Source organism: Cynara cardunculus (genome assembly GCF_001531365.2).
Source record: "Cynara cardunculus var. scolymus isolate 2C chromosome LG 3, CcrdV1, whole genome shotgun sequence".
In the NCBI taxonomy this organism is placed as follows: domain Eukaryota; kingdom Viridiplantae; phylum Streptophyta; class Magnoliopsida; order Asterales; family Asteraceae; genus Cynara; species Cynara cardunculus.
The window spans coordinates 6,541,873-6,562,882 of record NC_037530.1 but is presented as its reverse complement, the minus strand read 5'-3'; the positions used below and the strand labels follow the sequence as shown (position 1 = coordinate 6,562,882).

Genomic DNA, 21,010 nt, shown 5'->3' with positions numbered 1-21,010 from the left:
AATGGTTGAAGCATAAACCGATTACCATGTTAATGTGTCGAGTGATGTCGTATTCAATTAATGTTTCAACAAATAATACTAAATTAGAAGTTTTAAAAGTATGTTATTTTTTCATACAATTTGCTCTTAAATAAAAATCAAAGTTGTTTAATAACAGAGTGAAAACTCCATATTCAAATCGAATCAATCTCATTAAGCTTAGATTATCTATGTTTTTTAATTATGAAAAAAAAAAAATTGAAGTTTATAGTTTATATTTCTCCTTTATAAACCATATTTAATTTTAAGAAACTTAAATATTATTTGTAAGGTTACATTTGGTATATGGGACATGATATGATAAAACTTATTGTCACATTCGGTATGGCATGGAACATGACAAAAATTTATTATCTCACGTTTGAGATAACATGAGACAAGGACAAGAACTGAGATTGAACAAAAGTTTTTTTATAGGACAAAAATAAGACAAAATCTAAAAAACTACCAACATATTCTTATTTGATATAATCCTAATATGATATATATACTATTTTATTAAACAAATTTAGCAAAAGTCTTAAAGTCTTAAAATTTTAAATGACCAAAATACCCTTTATATTCACTTTTTCACCCACTTCTCTTCTCACATACACTCACCCCCTCACATACACTCATCATCTCACAACCGATTTTTTAAAAATTATAATTTTAAATTTACACTTTATACCCCTATAATTAATTTATTTATTTTACGTCATTTACTTTTAAATGTTTCATTTTAACATTTATCAAATTAACATACATAATCGTATATCAATTAAAACATGTTTAAAAAATACATTTTTATTTTAACAAGTTACACAATTATAATCATCTCGATAATACCTTCGAAATGAATCCAATATTGAATAGTTTTTGACTTAATTATATTATTATATATATTGTTAAAAAAATATTTTTAATATTTACGATTTATATTTTTATAGTTATTTATTTTTATATATACTATATATTTTAGGGTTAGGCTGTCCAAATTGCACTGTATAATATGTTTTGAATTAATATGTTCTTGGGTTTTTTTTGAAATATATATATATACATGTATTAATTCAACCTTAATCTGAGTTTCTGGACAAGAAAGAGGGTAAACAGTTGAAATTTCATTCTAAAACTCATCTTTTTTTGTCTTTTCATGGCTTATGATCTGTCAAATTTGTAGTTTTTTTTATTGGTTTTGAGTGTTTATCTTAAAACTCAAGTTTYTTKGTTCTTTGCTCTTGGTGTAAATCGAATAYATTTGTGGAGTCGTTTAAATATGTTGGATTTTAAATATATTGGATTTTAAACTGTCATACAATTTTTTTCATCGATAGTCTGTAATTGGAACTATAACTCTTATTTATTCAAATTGTATTAATATGTGAAGACCAAGTGTAACCTATATCATCGTTAAATCTTATCTTATAAAACCAGTGGAACTTCAAAATCGTTAAAATTCATGGCTCTCGCCGCATTGCGCGGGTACACAACTAGTTTGTTTATTAGTCACTGTCACCCATCATCGTCGCTGCCACCACCGCAACCAGCGACCACAATCAATCAACCATAGACAACTACCTCCTCCACAACCACCGTTGGGCCACCTCCACCCTAATAGCCGCCACCACCTTCAACATGTCGACCACAACTACCTCCTTTGTCATTTGCAACAACGACTACTATCGACTATTTTTACATCCTCCATGATCATTGTCGTCCACTAGCCACTACCACCTCTATGTCCCCCACCATTGTCGTTGTAACAACCTCCATTGGTGCCTCTTGTCCACCGTCTTTACATCCTCCACAATCACCATTGTCCACCACCACCGGCTACCACTACCACCGATCACCATCATCTCTACCTCTATCACCTCTACCTCCACCACATCAGCCAATACTACTTTGTCCATCATTGTCGACCGCCATTACTGTCCACAATCTCCATCATCCACCACTCACAATTACCTCTAACACCCACCATCATTATCGTTGCAACAACTTACCCCCGTGTCCCTCCAAACCAATGAAATAAAGTTTTTCCTTTGTAAGAACCGAGTTTTTTCGAACTATCATCAATTATATCAAATTTATCATTCAAATTTGATATCATTATATATGTATGCATAAGAAATTGTGTACAAAAGTACCAAGAGGTCCAAAGGTTCAAATCCAAGGAGAAATAAAAATCCTTTTATGGCCACACAGGTTCAAATGCGGTTACTCCGGACTATCTGCAAAGTAAGTGGTCGTCCTGAAATTAGTCTGCTCGCATAGCGAGTTGGGTATCCAGGTTAATAAAAAAAAAAGAAATTGTGTACAAATTAAATCATTTAAATATTTACTTGATTTGTCTAATTTATGGCTATCACATGAATAAAATCTTCAAATACTTCTTAGGGGCAATTTTTTTAATCATCCTATCCGGCTCTAGTTTTAACAAACACCAAACAAACAACTTGTCATGTTCAGTAATCATGTCATCTTGTTCATTAGTCACATCATGTCCAATCTTATACTTTTTGTCTAATACTGTCCTATCACATTCTGGTAAAGTCCTGTCCAGTTCAAAACATGATTTTTTTTTTCAGGGTTGATTTCACCTACTAATCATTTTCTTTTAAAGTTTACTAAAATAGCCACAGGTCCGCAAAACTCACGTCCATAATTGCGGACCCAGTTAAAAAGACAAAATATTACACTTTCTACCCCCTGTCTACAAAAAGGATTACATTTTTCACTCAGATACGTAAAAAAAATACATTTTTCACCAAGTCCGCAAAAATTACGAACCTAGGACTAATTTGGTAAACCTTATAAAGAAGTGACTAAAAAGTGAAAAAATCGATAAAATCACTGTTTTAACTAATTACTCATTTTTATCCATCTTGGATTTATCGTCCCGCTTTCATTTTAGGAGGTGTATGAGATTGTTTATTTGAAACAACTTATACTTTTCTAAAAAACATTTATTAACTTATTATAAATCAAAAGAGTTTAACTTCTTAAAAAACTTTTTATTACCGATTTTACACGTATATAAAAACAATCAAAAACACCCCGTTAGTAAGAAGCGAGATTGCAGCCAATGGGACGCAGATGGTTTTGGATAGTTTTGAGTCGACTATTATGAACCGACGTCATTTAGGTGAAGAACACCGTGGAGTACTTAACGGCCATATAATCTAAATCTCCGACAGTGGACGGAGAAACAGACCGGTGGTTGTTTACACTCCGAATTCTACTCGGACTCTTGATTTTGGTTGCTGATGCACAATCATTTTGAAAAAAATAGATTCAATTCTCGATGATTATGAGCATGGCTGTAGTATATAACCACTTCGTGTTCCCTGGCCGACCGGCGCTTCTGAAGTTCCCAGTGGTCGAACTGAAACCATCGCCGTCGCAGTGCGAACGTGAGAGACAAGGACGTTTATATATCAAAACTGCCGCATCTTCTTCATTCGCTGGCTCCGGCGCTGAATATTCCGGTAATTACTGCTCCCTCCATCTCCATAAAGGAATTTTTTGCTGAAATTTTGGAAATTATGGGGATAGTTTGCTCCGTTGAGATGTAATTCGCTCCAAATTCTTCTGATGTTGATAAATTCCCTTTTGCTTAAATAAATATTAGAGAATGTTATAAACCGATGGATAGAAACACAGTTTGAAATGCCTAATATGGCACAACTGGTGATAATGACGAAACTTCTTTGGAAAACCAATGTGGAGCTTACTATAATCATATGTATGGAAGAATGAAAAATAACCCTTCTCCAGAAGTTGGAATTGAGTAAGATATGAACATATTTCGTTTGCCAAAAGATAAATTTTAACCAAGTAGTATGAAATATCGTTGAAATTTTCTTTGCCAAAGCATTAAGGATGCCTAGCAGGTTAATACCCTCTGGTAGCATCAGCATATGGGGGTCCAGAAACAGTGTTCATTGCTTTGTTGCTAACAGACACTGGTTCACTTCAACCAATGTGTTCATCCAGTCCAATGGGTGGGATGCAATGAACTGGAAAGTTGTTTGGTTACTTTGTATATTGATGATTGATATGTTTATTTTTGCCCATTCTCGATCACTTAGCCATTTTCCATCAATTACTTGTGGTTCCTGTTTAAATTTTTTTCCCTGGAACCGAATGTCAGTTTCTTTTACTTGTGTCCTGTCTGTAACTCATTTGTTGCTGGGATACATATCTACTTGAAAGATAGATGATTGCTTCCTCGGCCAAACCCTGATGTGACAATGGTTTCTAGCAGAAAATTACTAGCTCGGTTAATGTGTCCCGTGACAATAGTTTTTAGCATTAATAACAAGAGAAAACGAACAACAAAATAGTTTCTTTAAACTGCAAGAATTAGTCCATCAAGAAATTACAACGGCTTGCTTCTAATTCTTCATTGAATCCAGAATTTTGATAATTGATGGGATGTCATTTTAGTCATTTCCAGAATCGTTGTCCAAAGACCAGAAGAAGAAAGGGAGGAGAATAGTTGGCATAGACCAGGATGAACTAGTGGATCCTAAACTTTTGGCTGACCCAGACAGTTGCTTCTGTGAGTTTCAAGGGTTGCAACTACACCACAAGATATTTGATCCAGAATCCGAAGCACAAGACCTTTTACATGATGAAGCCGCCTCTGGTTTATCTTACCAAAAGGAAAAACTTAGGTTCCCGCTGATCTTATTACATGGCTTTGGAGCCTCTTTGTTCTCTTGGAATGCAGTTGTGAAGCGTTTGGCAAAGGTTGCTGGTTCGAAAGTTTTATCATTTGATAGACCGGCCTTTGGGTTGACATCAAGGGTAGATAATCCTTTCAAACATGCTCCGTCTGGTGGTAGCCAGGATAGAAAACCACTTAACCCGTATTCTATGGCATTCTCTGTACTGGTAACTTTGTACTTTATCGACTTCTTGGCTGCTGAAAAAGCGATACTGATCGGGTAAGCACAGTTCCTCGTCTTTGTATCTGCTTCTCTCTTGACTCACTCATGATAATTCTTTTATTAAGTTCAATTTTACGTAAAGCTCATTTTTGGCTACCGTAAGCTAGCTTCTTTTTGAGCTTATTGAAAAAGCCCCAATTGATTAGCCATAAGCTAGCAGATAAACTAGCTTATTGAAACGCCCTCCAGGGGATTTTTCTTCTTTTATTCAGTTAAGCCTCTTTTATTTTACATTGTCATCTAGCCTATTAGGTTATTTTACATTGTCATCTAGCTTTTAAATTACTTTTACCAAACATGATTAGCTTATTGGCTAACAATTAGTTTATTAGCCAACTACTAGCTTACAGTTAGTTTGCCAAACATAGCCAAAGTGTTTCAAGTGATTAAATATTATGAAATATATATGATGGAATTGGACTAATCTTTTGAAGACCAATGGTAATGAGATACAGGCATTCGGCTGGTTGCCTTGTAGCAACTCAAACATATTTTGAAGCACCTGAACGTGTTGCTGCCATGATTCTTGTCGCCCCTGCAATCATAGCTCCATTGACTTCCCCCAAGAAAGTCAAAGCTAATGACCAACAAGGCAGTTCAAGTTCAGATAATCGCAAAAATCCAGTTTTCAATCTGTTGAGTATCGTGTCGAAATTCTCCAGATTCATAGCTCAAACTGTGATGCATTTGGTTAGAGGAATGGTCAATATGCTTGATTCCCTGTACAAGAAAGCTTTATCTGCCTTCCTTCGCTCCTCTATTGCAGTAATGCTGGTAACTGGACTACTTTTATGGGAATTCATATGTAATCTAATGGTGAAATCTCAGTTTAAATCGCAAATCCTGAATATGTTTGGTTGAACTCTAACTTCAGTTTTGCCTTCTTGTTAGGTAAGGATGGTTATAGATAAATTTGGGATAACTGCCATTAAAAATGCTTGGTATGATGCAAGCCTAGTTACCGACAGCATTCTTGAGGGTTATACCAGAGTAAGCATGTTTACTTGTTACTCCCTCTGTCCCAAAAGATTCCTTTTATTTTAGAAATTCAAATCTAGTTCCTTCTGAACTCACATGTTTGGCTTTTCATTGCAAACTGACCATCGTTACGCAAGAACGTCGAAGAGATTACTATGGTTAAAAAACTTTGAATTAAATGTAGTTATCGTCTTCTTTTGACACAGAAAAATAATCTTAGTGAATTTTGAAGTTCAAAGGTGGACTTTTTGGGATGAATGTAGTAATAATTTGTTTTGAGTTGAAATTGTTCGCATCTGTTTTGATCCTTTCGTGATTTGTTTGCAGCCATTGCGAACAAAGGGTTGGGACAGGGCTCTTGTGGAGTTCACGGCAGAGATGCTTGCTAGCTCGGTTCCTGAACCAAATCCGGCATGGCCAGAAAGATTGAAAGAAATCTCATGTCCAGGTTCACATGCTTGCCCCCATCCTTTTTGGTGTTCTATTTTATAAATGTATCGATTGAAATTTAAAATTCTCACATAATTCAAGTTATATACCAAGTAAGGCTATGTTTGGCAAATTAGCTGATAAGCTAGTTGTTGGGTAATAAGCTGACAACAATCGGCTGTTGGGCGTTGGCACATAAGTTGGTTGTTGGGTAATAAGCTGACAACAACTGGCTGTTGGCACATAAGTTAGTTGTTGGGTAATAAGCCAAGTGATAAACTAACTGACAATGTAAAATGACCCAAAAAACATGTTGAAAATTAATTAAAAAATATATTAGGGCATGATTGGAGAAAAGTGAAAAAAAGCTCGTGGAGCTTATTGAGACGCTACTTAAGAAGCTAGTGAACCCAGATGGAGTTTTTCAATAAGATCCATAATTAATCCAACTTATTCATAAAAGAACAATTTGAGCTTGGTACTATTTGTCCATTTAACATTTCATTTTCTGGGTCCCATTTACATGGTAGGAGAAAAAAATATGATTAGTAGGTCCCATCTCCAAATCAAAGATAAGTTGCACACAATGGACAAAACAACAGTGAAGAAAGGAAAGTAGTATAACCAAATAGAACCTATTTAAACCTTAGAACAAGGCTATGTTAAGAGACTCATTATTTTGCACTGACCAAATGAAACAGTTCTAATCGTGACGGGTGATAGTGACCGTCTCGTACCATCTTGGAACTCCGAGAGGCTTTCTCATGCCATCCCCGGATCTCGCCTTGAAGTAGTAAAGAAGTGCGGTCATTTGCCTCATGAAGAAAGGCCACAGGAGTTCGTCACAATTGTTGATAACTTCTTGACAACCGTCTTCCAACGGGTAGAATCACAACCACTGCAACCAGCAATGTAAAAGGATTCATCGACCATCTTACTTTACACGAGGCCAGGTAACGGAAGGATTCAAAATATTGACGATGCTTAAAGTTTTTTGTCGGGTTTTTACAGTACGATGAAAACATTATGTTCGTATTTTGACTTGTTTGGAACTAGGATCAATTGATCTTACCAAACCATCAAATTCAGACATGAAGGCCAATCTTCCATGACACCTACAACTATGGTATCTATATCGCTAGACTACAAACACGTTAAGGTACGTATTTTTCTCCCATACCGACATTATAGAACCCGTAAAAAACATATCTTATATTTTTTACTAGTTATTGATCTTATCTTGACGTCCACGTTTTTATATAACAGAGGCTAGACCAGGAATCCAGGATCATTCAGATAAATGAACTTAAATGAGTCTTCAGTTAGTAGTATTACTTTCCAATTATTTTTCCGCTCAATGACCTTTATATGACATGTCACTGTTCAAAACAATCCGCTCCTGTGAAAACTTAAAAATACACCAAAAGGTCAAATTCAATTAAATTATCACGTACGCTTTTTACATGTACATATTTTTATTCCAATCCAAACCAAATTATCAACCCGACTAACACGTACGGGTTGGGTTGGGTTGGGTTGGGTTGGGTTGGGTTAGGTTAAGATTTTTCATACCGCAAGCATTGTGTTGGGTTGTTCAAATGTCTTTAACTTGATCAACCCAACCCATAAACCCCCTAGGATCACATCACAAGACAAAAAAACGTCCTACACACGTGGTTTGTTGGCCGTACTTCAAAAGAAGCGCAAAAGTAAAAGGAAAGAACAGTAAAGGCAACCAAACTCATCGTTATACACCTTTTCTTTTTTCTTATAATCATTGTTTGCTCTTTTAATCAAATTAAACCAAACGGAATCGGTATATCCTATCTGAAGTAGGGTCTAAAAACATGATCGTGAAAATATATGGAACCCTAGAACACTTAGGGGCCGTTTACCTAAACACTTATCCGATAAGGGCTTAACGGTAAAATTCAACTCTATCCTCTTACTTATTGGGTAAGATTTTGTCTACCAAAACGACATCGTATGTAACAATTTATCCAATAAGCGCTAACCGTGGGAAGAGTCGTTGTCATCACTTACCCGGTAAGACTTTCGGCCCGTGTATTTGCTCTTATCATGTAAGATTTTTGGTCATTACCATATTCATCCGGTAAGGAAATATGACTTGTTAAGCGTTTACCCGAGTAAATATCTGGTAAACGGTCCCTTATTCTCTCTTCAAAGCTTTTTTTAGAGTAGTATAGAGGTTATACATATTCTCATATGGTATCAGAAGCAGACCTACGACTTTAAAATTTCAACCATTTTTAGGTCAACCTCTATTCGTCCAGCCCTCTCTAATATTCTATACATATTCTCTTTATGTATTATGTACCCTATGTATGAGTACTTTTTTTTATTAACCTGAATATTCAACTTGCTATGCGAGCCGACTGATCCCAAGACGACCACCCGCTTTGCGGGTAGCGTGGAGTCACTGTATTTGAACTTCCATGGCCATAAAGGGATTTTTATTCCTCATTGGATTCGAACTTGGGACCTCCAGGTACTTTTAATCTTTGGACCTTAAGCTCAAACCAATCAAACAGCACCCTTGTGGTTTATATGAGTATTTTTATACATCCTCTAACAAGGTTCTAACCATCTAGTTACAAACTAATGAGTTGTACAAAGACATTAAAATAAATATAAAAATAGTACAAGTATGAAAGTTGAAGTACAAGTAAACCTAATACTCTCAACACTCGGATTTATGTTCAACCAAGACGTCGACACGTCCTTTTTTCCCCTTCAACTACCATTAATTTACATATGCACCCCCTTACATTTACATAGCCACCCCTTAAAGTTATGTCAAAGACCTTCCAGCCTAGTTGTAAAGGCTTGGGCATGGCATAGTCATGAACCCGAGTTCGAGCCCTGGGAAGGGAGTGTTGGCGACATTTAAGTAAGGCCATGTTTAGCCTCCAAATTTGCCGGGGATTAGTCGGGCTTTGGCCCGGACACCCTTACAAAAAAAAAAGTTATGTATTGACTGCATACTTTTACACAAGTCAAAATTTGATTGGAGGAACAAGGAAACTAGAAAGGAGTAACGGTGAGTGGTTTCCCATTGGAAGGGGTATATTTTAAATTGGATCATTTTCTTCTCAATATATATCGGAAACCTCCTATCCTCATAGGCTTTTTTTTGGAGTAATATAACTGGGTTTCACATATTTTCACGATGATGTAAGCAACATTTTTTTAACTCGGAATAGAGAGGTTGTTTGTGAAGACCTTCGACTTATGAAAAATATTATTGCTCATAATTCTAAAAAGAATATTCCTTCAGTCTCAAAATAAATGTCCACGATGAAAATGACACAGTTTTAAAAATGTGGAATCATTGCATTTTTTAATCAATGAAAGGACAACTTTACCCTTAATTATATTGAAAGAAATTTTATCCGTCTCATAATCAAGGGTAGATAGGGAAAGTTTGGTGACATTTCGACAAGTCTGTTGAAGATTCAGTGATCGGTTTTTACCTGTTGAGTCGTCTATGATATTTTAGTTTTCGACTTTCATCTTAGGATGTTAATTGGTGTTTGAAGTTCATGTGTGCTTCGTGTTTTTGTGCACTAACGATTTTAGTAAAAGTTTGCGATTCAATTTGAAACAACCTCTGTCAGTAAGCAACGACGACATCTATCATCCTTTGATTAGTTACGTGATTTATGGTTGTTTCAAGTTTCAAACATAATTGCTATTATCTCGATATTTCAATTTTTACAAATGTCGAGTCAATAATACACCACGTTGTAGAAGTGTTTAGCCCAATAATGGGGCTGAGATTGAACGCATAGAGTTGTTGGTGTTTTTTATTAACTTGGATATCCAACTCGTTATGTGAGCCGACTAATTACAGGACGACCACCTGCTTTTTAGGGTCACATTTTTTAGTAAAGAGAAATTAGAGCATTTTCAATCTTACTCCCCACATTTAATCTAATCTAATCTAATCTGGCGTGAGAAGCAAAATACCACATTACTTTAATAATTTTTTCATATTTAACTCCCTGCATATGGTTAAAAGAGCCAATAAGTAGGCATGGCAATGGGGCGGGTTTTGTAATCATCGGCCCCGGTTTTTAATAACAGCCTTCGGACTAGGCCCCAATCCCCGACGGGTACAGGGATTAACATCCCCTCCCCGGTCAAACCCTGCCCAATCAAACCTCGGTCAAGCCCCATGAAAAATATTCGTTAGTTTGAGTCTACCGAGGATCCCCGACCCCAATCCCGACTTGAGCAACAGCCCCTGGCCTTGGTTTGAGTCTACTGGGGATCCTCGGGACTTGTTTTAGCGGAGAATCCCCATCCCTGTTTGGATCCCATGGGCCGGGTTCCCCACCGGGTCGAGACAAATCACCATCCTTATATATAAGACCCATTGGAGATGCTCTTATATATTTTCTTGGGAGAGGGTTTTGGGCCAACTACTAGACATGGCAACGGGGCGGGGATGGGGCGGGTTTTGTAATCCCCGGCCCGGGTTTGTAGTAACGCGGTCCTCGGTCCCCGACGGGTACGGGGATTATCATCCCGTCCCCGGTCAAATCTCTAGCAATCCCCAGTCAAAACCCGGTAAAACCCCGGTCAAACCCCATAAATAGTTTCTTTTAGTTTGATTCTACCGGGGAGTCCCGACCCTGGTTTGAGTAACATTCCCCACCCCAGTTTGAGTCTACCAGGGATCCCCGGCCCAGGGACCCGTTTTAGCAGGGAATCCCGGTCCCCGTTCGGTTCGGGTGAACCAGGTTCCCCACCGGGTCGAAGCAAATCACCATCCCTACCAACAACCAACTCCCTTTGTGATATGTATTTCAAGATAAGGAGAGCAGGTCTTTGACATTTTAAAGGACATATACAAAAAATTAAATGTGATCCCATATTTTTTTTTTCAATTATTTTATTTATTTCTAAATTAAAAAATAAATCATTTTTAGTTTAGAATATATGTGAAAAGATAAAGTAATTACAACAAAGATTAAAAAAAAAATCAATTTAGTCTTTGAATCGTTAAATTAAATGTTAATAATTTTCCTATGAGGGTTGGGTTCACGTGAGACCAAGGGTTTTTCGTGAGACCCTTAAGACCAATTTATGTTCATTGATCAACTTTATAAGTTAATGATCTAATGGTCTAAATTACACGGTGTCAATTTTGTGATTTTTGAGAAATCTCGTGACGTTTATGAGTGTTTAGATTTTCAGATTGTAGATCTAATCCAAGGGTTGAGAATTGGTCTTACGGGTCTCACGAAAAACCATTGGTCTCACATGATCCCAAGTCTTTCCTATGATTAACTCATGGTAAGAGTACAAGATAAAAGTAATTATATAGCAAGTAAAATGTAAAATATGTAACATAAATACTTCAGTAATAAATTGATATTATTGTAAGTTATTATATGCTCACGACACGTGTCATACATGAATACTGTTAAGAAGTATGCAAACCTATATGATTACATAGAAAGAACATGTTATCCTTCATCTGTAGAAACCTGGGTTAAATCATGTTGATCGTTGAAATAATTATTCTTGGAGGATAATTATGAATATATGTGTTAAAATGTAATTATGATAATTACATATTATTATCTGTAAATGTATAATTATATTGAAGTTTAAGATAAATATATAAATGTTACAAGTAATTACAAATCCTTATTTTGAGTTATGGTTTACTAGTTGTGTACCCGTGCAATGCGGCGGAAGCCGTGAATTTTAACGATTTTGAAGTTTCACTTGTTTTATTAGAGAAGATTTAACGATGATATAAGTTACACTTGATCTTCACATATTAATATAATTTCAATAGATAAGAGTTATGGTTCCAATTACAGTTTATCGATGAAAAAAATTACATGGCATTTTAAAATCCAACATATTTAAACTACTCCACAAATATGTTTGATTTACACCAAAAACAAATAATCAAGAGATCGAGAGCGAGACTGAGAGTTCTAGAGCAAACGAAAAGTGTCAAAAGTATCTTGGTAATATGAAAAGAAAAGGTAATAACGTGCATTGGTAACTTGTACTATATGTTATTTTAATTGTAGATTAAGAGATTTTAAGACTGAATGCATAAAGTAGCAGTACTTAATGCATTATGAGTTATTTTAAAGACTTTTAAGGCTTTGTGCATAAATGTAAAATAACTTTGTGCATTAAAAATTGTTTTTAAGACTTTTGGTAAATCTGGTTTATAAGGTAGTATAGAAGTATAGATATACAAGTCAAATCATATAAATAAGGTGATAGGCTAAATCAATTTCAAGTGATTGAATCATTTAGATTTAGCTGTCAGATAAAGAACACAGAAAGAAAACATATTCTTTTTTGTAATACACACATTAGATCTATGGTTTTAGGCTAGCACCCAGTGGAGGCCATAAGACGTGTTCGTATGTGGACTGCCACAAAGAAAACTTACGTCGGTTTCTAAGTGCTCCGTCAAAATCCTCGTCAGATCTGAAAGGTTAACTCTAAACCCCCCCCCTCCTCATGGTGTGTTTAGAATTTTGTTTTAATTGTCATTCGATCCAGCTTGGATTTTACAGGTTTAGAAAAACTTTCTATAATTGTAACCTAAATTAATTTCCGCTGTGTTTTCAAGGCTACAAAATTGATTTAAAACCCTACAATTACTATGTAAATTTTTCCAAACAGAGTAAAAACAACCAGGTATTACTGTTTTCTGAACATATATAAATCTTCTAACATTTATAGAAGTAAAATCATATTATACTTGCATAATCAAGACTCACTAGAAACTCACTTTCAATCGAAATCAAAATGCAAATATTTGATCTCTTTTGAGACACAGTCAATCACAGATGAAATAAGTTCTGAAAATGAATAAGGAAAACAGAGAAATAATCAACAATCATCGGAAAAAATAATTCAGATCTCATTAAATAATCAAACAAAGTTAATAGAAGAAAAATATTAAAAAATAAAATACATAAAGAAAGGATTTTTTTTATTAACCTGGATATCCAACCCGCTATGCGAGCCAACTAATCCCAGGGTGACCACCTGCTTTACAGATAGCCCGGAGTCACCGCATTTGAACCTTCATGGCCACAAGGGGATTTTTATTCCTCATTTGATTTGAATCTGAGACCTCCAAGTACTTTTGACATTTGGAGTCAAGCTCAAACCAATCAGACACCACCCTTGTAGTTAAGAAAAGGATTTAATATTATCATAAACTAAAATGTATACCTTGAAGGTGAAATAACTTAAGGAGGGGCGTTGCAGTTTTATGACGACGGGAGCGGATTTGAGAGTGAATAGAGAAATCGTAGATTTTGGTTTTCAGGGAGATAATTTAGATAGTGAAATCACGAAAATGAATAAATAATTAATAAATAAATAAATTATTCATAAAATCTACATAATTAGGTTACCTTAAAAATCACGAAATCTTTTAGAAATCACTAAGGGTGCGTTTGGTACGTTGGACAGGGTGGGACAGGACAGGACAGAACACAATTGTCCTATGTTTGGTGTGGTTTTATGTGGGACTAACTAGAACAAACTAGAACAAGGGTGGGACAAGGTTGTCCACCCTTTACCCATGGAACTAAGTAGAACAAGAAACTTTTTACCACTTTACCCTCAAAAACCTCATACGCATACCTTCCTTCTTCCCCTTCACTCTCCTCTCCTCCATCGCTTCCACCGCCCAACCGGCGTCCGGTGACGGCGACTTCCGATGGCCGCCGCCGCTGCTTCTCCGATGGCCGCCGCCGCTGCTTCTCCGATGGCCGCCGCCGCTGCTTCTCCCGATGGCCGCCGCCGCTGCTTCTTACAGCAACTACATCACGAATTAGAAGGAACTCTTCAAATATCTTTCTTCTTATTTCATGCAAGTAAGGAATTATATTTTGATGGTGGTTTCGTACTCGATTTCGCCAACAACTTGATTAATTGAAGTACTTATTAGGGATTTTAATGAAGTATTATGATTTATTTCGAGAGTATGCATTTCGTAGTGAAAAAACACTAAACAGCTCACTGGGGGTAAATTGGTCATTTTAACCAGTTCTATCATGTCCTGTCCTGTCTTACCAAACGCTGAACAGCTGTCCTGTCCTGTCCTGTCCCGTCCTGTCCTGTCCTGTCCAGTCCTGTCTGCGCACCAAACGCACACGACACAACCGACACATCCTCATGGCTGACGCTGAGGAAAAGGCACGTCAACGAGCGACAAGTGAAAGGAGAAACCCTAGTTACATACCAAATCTAGTCATAACTATATTGCAAATTTCAATTGTTTCAGCATCATTTGATTTGCTAGAATCTCGAGAACTTGTTTTTATTTGGACTTAGGCCTCGTCAAGTTGATGTAAAGATTTTCGATATTCAAATGATTGATGTTTGCACGATATATCATGCACGTCACAACCACTAGGTAGGAAAGTACGTTTTTCAAAGTAGACAGGGTTATCGTTTGTTGTTGAAACAAAAGCATACATCTAAAGCCATGTCTTATTACCAAATTAAGAGCATCTAACAACTATACATACATCTGCCGGTCCATTTTCTAATTTATTCAATTTTGGCAAGTATTTGATTGAATTAGTGGTGACAACATTAACAAGTTCTCCACAAAACCGATCTTCATTAGTCGTAACTCCTACATCGTAAACCAGAAGGGTGGTGCCTGATTGGTTTGAGTTTGACCCCAAAGGTCAAAAGTATCAGGAGGTTTCAGGTCCAAATACAAGGAGGAATAAAAATCCTCTTGTGGCCATGGAGGTTCAAATGCGGTGACTCCATGCTATGTGCAAAGCAGGTGGTCGCCCTGAGATTAGTCGGCTCGCATAGCCAGTTGGATATTCAGGTTAATAAAAAAAAAAACTCCTACATCGTAAGTGACAATGCATATAATGTAATAAACTTGGGTAGGGATGACGTTTAAAATCCAATTTCATACCGATGAGGAAACTAAGGTGGAGTTCAAGACTCAGTCTCCATCTCACGTGTATAAATGTAAAAAAGGTTAAGTAATCGAGGGGGGGGGGCAAGAGGGGTGCAAGGAAAGATAGAAACAGGGTCACGAAGGATGTGCGGAAATAGATATATGGTACATGATAAAACGAAGATCAAGACAATACCAACTAAACCATTAAAAGAACGACAACATCCAAACCACCAACTACAAGTTTGTAATGGTAAGATGCTATAATAGACGAGGGTAGCGAGACAAGGTAATTGTTCATTGGATCATATGGAGATGCCCTGGAAAATGAGCGCTTCAGACATTGCTGAGAGGTTTCATTCTATTTAACAAACTCAATCATGTATGATCGAACCAGACATTGACCCTAAATGAAGCCGTTCAGATTCAAACAAACACGACCATAATCAGATACTTTACACACGAGAGGAATTAAAAACAGAATTTACATGAATGCAAATCAAATCTGATGCGACAGTCACATATTTTCAATTTCGTAAAACTTAATCAGGTTATACGATTGCTATAAAATTTAAACCACAAATAGTAATTTTTTCGTGTGTTAAGATATTTCAAGTTATTTCGTTTCCTTATTTCAAATTCGTTTACCCATAACTCATGTTAACCAATAAAACATTATAGTAAAGCAGGTGGTCGTCCTGAGATTAGTCGGCTCGCATAGCGGGTTGGATATACAGGTTAATCAAAAAAAGAAAAAATAATAGTTACGTATCTAGTTTACATATGAGAATTTTTACGATGACGTTTTGAAAAGTAATACCGAAAATGGTGGTTATAAAATGGTACGTATAACTTTAAATGAGATTTTAATTATATCAATAACCTTCTGATCAGTATAAAGCCATTTTTTCTTTAATAGGTCATGAGTTGTATAATATTAAGAGTCATTTTTTTCATATTCAGGGACTGATTTGCAAATATGTGAAACTAGAGGTAAGGAATTGTAAATTTAAGATTTTGAAAATTGAAATCAAGCCGGATGCCAAATGCCTTATGAAATCCGACATAATTTTCTTGTTCTTATTTATTTAGTTTACGTTTAGGTCTCTTGTTTTTTAATGTTTCGATCTCTCTCTCTTGCCCTTTTTAGAGAGAGAAGCAGAAATTTTGTATGTATACATAGATTTAGGGCACATATAAGGCGATTAGGCGAATTAGTGTGAAGAAATTCGTAATTTTTTCTTCACCAATTACTTTATTTTGGTGCAATTTTGCTCAGGACCACGAGCGACCCAAAAGCCCTAAAAATTTGTACTATGGTCCTGAGATTTAGGGTTTTTAAAGAATGTTGAATTTCTATTGCGATTAAGTATCGACTGTGTTGGTTTCGTACACAGGAAACTAGATACATGCAAGTTATTAGGGGTTTGAATTGTGGTGTTGTACGGTAGAGGTGAAAGAAGAGGAAGCGATGGACGGAAGGAGGATAACGGCGAGTCCACGTCCGTGCAGTGGACGGAGGGTGGTGGCGAAGAAACGTCCGCGTGGTGGTGTTGATGGGTTTGTGAATAGCGTTAAGAAGCTTCAGAGGAGGGAGATTTGTTCAAAGCGGGATCGTTCTTTTAGTATGTGTGATGCTCAGGAGAGGTTTAGAAATATCCGCTTACAGGTTCTTGTTTACGCTGCTATTTTTTTCCGAGTTATAGATGTGCTTAATTCTTTTAGAATTATACTAGCGTTCGACACTTAACACAAGAATGAATTTCCGTTGCTTTCACAGTTGATCGAAATGTTTTAGGGTTTTTCTTTTTGTGTGTTGTTTGTCTTTATTCAAATAAATCTTTACAAAATCCAGTTTAATTTTGTATGATTAGCTTAATAAAGTGGCATTAGGAGGGAAGGGACTTTGTATGCGTTTATGTGGATGATAAAGATGTATGTTTTTGGAACTGATATGAAATGCTATGGTATATTTCTGTCTGACTTGTAGCTAGAGCAATTGCTACGTTGATGTGAGTGTGTTGATGAGGGCCTCAATTGAAACTGATGTTTTTAATCACTTTTCCAGGTTTATGCTTAATCTAATTAGTACATGTTTATGCATTAATAATGTTCATGGTCCTTGAGAAAGTATAATACTTCATTGGTATGTCTAATATTTGTACTTTTGAGTTGGTTTAATGCCTCTTTAAGTTTTCATTATGGCTCAAATGTTTTTTTTTTAAACTTCTAATCTGATGAATGATGGCATCAGGAGGAGTATGATACCCATGATCCAAAGGGGCACTGCTCTATGGTTTTGCCATTTCTTAAGAAGAGGTCAAAAATTGTTGAGATTGTTGCTGCTCGTGACATAGTCTTTGCCCTTGCGCAATCCGGAATCTGTGCTGCATTTAGTCGAGGTATAATTAGGGGGAAAGGGAATTTTTGAATTATGTAGTTGGTGATGAAGGGGGGTATTTGACATGATCTTTTTATGCAGAGACTAACCAGAGGATATGCTTTCTAAATGTCAGTCCTGATGAAGTTATAAGAAGCTTGTTTTACAACAAGAACAATGATTCGCTCATTACAGTCTCAGTCTATGCTTCGGACAGTTTTAGTTCCCTGAAATGTCGAACAACAGGGATTGAGTATGTGAAAACTTACCAACTCATGTGTTCATGATATTCTATTAATCTTGCAAGATTTATTACTGAGTTTATTGTGCCTGTAATGGTATCAGATACATACGGAGAGGTAAGCCAGATGCAGGTTTTGCCCTTTTCGAGTCAGAATCTTTGAAATGGCCTGGTTTTGTGGAGTTTGATGATGTAAATGGTAAAGTACTTACATTCTCGGCACAAGATAGGTAATTTCTTAATATGATCCCTATCTCTTTGCACAATCTTGCCATTTTTATTTGGGCTGACTTCAATCCTTGTTTGTTATTTTTTGTCAGCATTTACAAGGTGTTCGATTTGAAAAACTACATGATGTTATATTCAATATCAGATAAAAATGTCCAAGAGATCAAAATAAGGTAAATCTCTTGATGTGGAAAATGGATATAAGAGGCATGTTGATATGTTCTTTCAATGCATGTTTTGATATCATTTCTTGATTACTATACTTATAGCCTTAGTACTGGATAAGCTACTGTTGCTCATGCATTGCAAGCTTTTCTACTGAATTGAGAGATTGGAGGGCTTTGTTTTAAAGTTAAATCAGATGCTCTCTTCCAAAACGTTTGACGTTAGCAGTTAGTGGTCCAAAACATTTCCTTCAATAAGTTCTCCTAATGATGAACACCGACTATTTGTTAACTCACTGTATATCCTTCTCTCGATTCCTTGTTTTTATTGTTTTGTAATTTTTACCTACTGTATTGTTAATTATATATCGTCCATGGTATGTATCCATGACATTTTTGCTCTTCATTTTCCAAAAACAGCCCTGGCATCATGTTGTTGATATTTAATAAAGCTAGTGGTCATGTCCCTCTCAAGATTCTCTCCATTGAAGATGGAACTGTTCTGAAAACTTTCAACCATCTCCTTCATCGGAATAAGAAGGTGGATTTCATTGAACAGTTTAATGAAAAGCTTCTTGTCAAACAAGAGAATGAGAATCTCCAGATTCTTGATGTAAGAATCTTTCTTATTTCCTCACGGTATTGATATTTTATATTTGAAAGGCATTGGAAATCTAAGGACTATGGTTATGTAGGTTCGCAATTCTGAGCTAACCGAAGTTAGCAGGACGGAATTTATGACTCCGTCGGCATTCATCTTTCTATATGAGAACCAGTTGTTCCTGACGTTCAGAAACAGAACAGTTGCTGTGTGGAACTTCCGTGGAGAGCTTGTGACTTCATTTGAAGATCATTTGTTGTGGCATCCAGACTGCAACACTAACAACATATATATCACAAGTGATCAGGATCTTATCATTTCTTATTGCAAAGCTGATTCTGATGATTCTGTAACCGAAGGAAATGGTAATTTGTTCATTCACATATTAAAGCCATTGTGACCACATCATCCCTCCGTCCTATTAAAATGTCCACAATTCTATTTTAGTTTGTCCCAAAACAAGTGTCCACTTCCCAATTCTACCCTTAATTATGAGATGGAGAAATTCATTACTTCATAATTTGTTAAGGGTAAAATTATCATTTACATGATTAGAAAGTGTAATTTTTTTTACCACAAGGGTTGTGGCGTAGTGGTTGAGGGATGTGGTGGAATATCATATGTCTGCCCCAGGCTCGATTCCAGGCGTCCGCAACCATTGTGTCCCCACTGAGTTTATCAGGGCTGATGTCTTACTGTTGCAATTTGACTAATTTTAAAATTGCATCTTTTTCATTGTGGACACTTATTTTGGAGCTGAGGGAGTATGTTTCTTTCTGTTGGATAGCTATCTAGATTGTTTCTTTCTGAGTAAATTTGTTTTGAAAATGCAGCAGGCTCTATCAATATCAGCAATATTCTGACAGGAAAATGCCTTGCAAAAGTAAAGGCAATGGACGGTACGAAATTGGATGATTGCATTTGCAGTGGGCGAAGATGCAAGTGCAGGAAGCGGGTGGGGAGTAGTAGGAGGATGACGAGCTCGGTTACAGAAGCCTTGGAGGACATTACTGCCCTTTTCTACGATGAAGAGCGTAATGAGATCTATACTGGTAATAGGCTTGGCTTAGTCCATGTGTGGTCTAACTGATGGATCAATTATCCATAGTCTGGCTGCATCAGCATCAAGTAATGTATGTACCATTAAGCTCTCTTTTGAGTAGTTCTCATGCCCTTAATCAAAGGTATTTTCGACTCATTTTCAGCTGCTGTTGCTATTTGTTAATTTGTGAACAAACACATCTGTAAGGATGCGTTTGGTATGCAGACAATACATAACCGAAACTTGTCTCATGTTTGGTGGGACAATTAGCCGGACCAGATAGGAATAGGAATGAGTGGGACGAGACTAGCTTGATAAATTACTAAACTATCCATATCAAATCAAAACCCTAAAACCGTTTTACGATTCCTAACCTGTTTACCTTCCTCTTATCGGCATACCAAACGCACCCTGAAGCTGTGTGCCATTTTCAATTTTCTAAGCAGACAAAAGGGTTTTGTTATTATCCTTGTAAGATGGATAGTCTGTGGGTCAGTAATAACTGAAGACTTAAGCACTGGTGGGGTTGGTTTTGTAGTTTAGTGCTTATTTGGCCTTTTGAAAGTGGTTATAGGAAAAAGTAGTATGTGGGGGGTAACATGAATGCTTTATTGATTGATGATAAAGCAAAAAGCATATGATGATTTATAATATAACATAATGATGATGCCTTTAGACCCATATAGTTTTAACATTCAAATTACGATCCACCCGTTAAAACAAAACATACTTGTTGGAAATGCTGATTGTAACAAATTTGTTATATAATCTGACGAGTTTAATGGAAGTATTCAATGATGTTGTTTGTTTACCTCTTAATAGTTCCATTAATAAGCAACCTCTGAATCGTTAAGAGATGTATCTTGTTTGGAAAAAAAACAAAGTCTACCTATTAATGGTTTTAAAACTCTCTGAATGATTTTGTATTTTGGATCTTTCTTAACTAAAAAGAGCCATAATTTTATTGTACAAAATTATCAAACAATTATATTTCATTTTGTATTATATCATGAGTCTTTTA

General features: G+C 36.2%; 2 protein-coding genes across 5 annotated transcripts; both read left to right on the top strand.

Moving 5' to 3' along the window:
* The first annotated feature begins 3,102 nt into the window (after positions 1–3,102).
* On the top strand, positions 3,103–7,504 carry LOC112510352 (uncharacterized hydrolase YugF). 2 transcript variants are annotated; one of them, XM_025115750.1, is made up of 7 exons: positions 3,103–3,512; positions 4,484–4,976; positions 5,435–5,753; positions 5,871–5,969; positions 6,285–6,405; positions 7,088–7,339; positions 7,443–7,504. In XM_025115750.1, exons 1-6 carry the CDS (start codon positions 3,329–3,331, stop codon positions 7,300–7,302), a joined length of 1,431 nt encoding a protein of 476 aa, XP_024971518.1. In that variant the 5' UTR covers positions 3,103–3,328; the 3' UTR covers positions 7,303–7,339; positions 7,443–7,504. The 2 variants fall into 2 exon arrangements, with proteins under 2 accessions (XP_024971518.1, XP_024971517.1); XM_025115749.1 differs by having other exon boundaries at positions 7,436–7,504.
* Positions 7,505–16,444: 8,940 nt separating this feature from the next.
* On the top strand, positions 16,445–20,151 carry LOC112510491. 3 transcript variants are annotated; one of them, XM_025115921.1, is made up of 8 exons: positions 16,445–17,002; positions 17,588–17,735; positions 17,816–17,966; positions 18,059–18,184; positions 18,275–18,355; positions 18,767–18,959; positions 19,042–19,312; positions 19,784–20,151. In XM_025115921.1, exons 1-8 carry the CDS (start codon positions 16,805–16,807, stop codon positions 20,035–20,037), a joined length of 1,422 nt encoding a protein of 473 aa, XP_024971689.1. In that variant the 5' UTR covers positions 16,445–16,804; the 3' UTR covers positions 20,038–20,151. The 3 variants fall into 3 exon arrangements, with proteins under 3 accessions (XP_024971689.1, XP_024971688.1, XP_024971690.1); XM_025115920.1 differs by having other exon boundaries at positions 19,781–20,151; XM_025115922.1 differs by lacking the exon at positions 16,445–17,002 and adding an exon at positions 17,430–17,479 and having other exon boundaries at positions 19,781–20,151.
* The last annotated feature ends 859 nt before the right edge of the window (positions 20,152–21,010 follow it).

Bases quoted from the DNA above. Each gene is read 5' to 3' on its own strand.
- LOC112510491 (XM_025115920.1), top strand. From the start codon at position 16,805: ATGGACGGAAGGAGGATAACGGCGAGTCCACGTCCGTGCAGTGGACGG. The intron at 18,960-19,041 runs GTAAGAATCTTT...ATGGTTATGTAG, and splicing joins AGAATCTCCAGATTCTTGAT to GTTCGCAATTCTGAGCTAAC. The intron at 19,313-19,780 runs GTAATTTGTTCA...TTGAAAATGCAG, and splicing joins TTCTGTAACCGAAGGAAATG to CAGGCTCTATCAATATCAGC.
- LOC112510352 (XM_025115750.1), top strand. From the start codon at position 3,329: ATGATTATGAGCATGGCTGTAGTATATAACCACTTCGTGTTCCCTGGC. The intron at 5,970-6,284 runs GTAAGCATGTTT...ATTTGTTTGCAG, and splicing joins TTCTTGAGGGTTATACCAGA to CCATTGCGAACAAAGGGTTG. The intron at 6,406-7,087 runs GTTCACATGCTT...CAAATGAAACAG, and splicing joins GAAAGAAATCTCATGTCCAG to TTCTAATCGTGACGGGTGAT.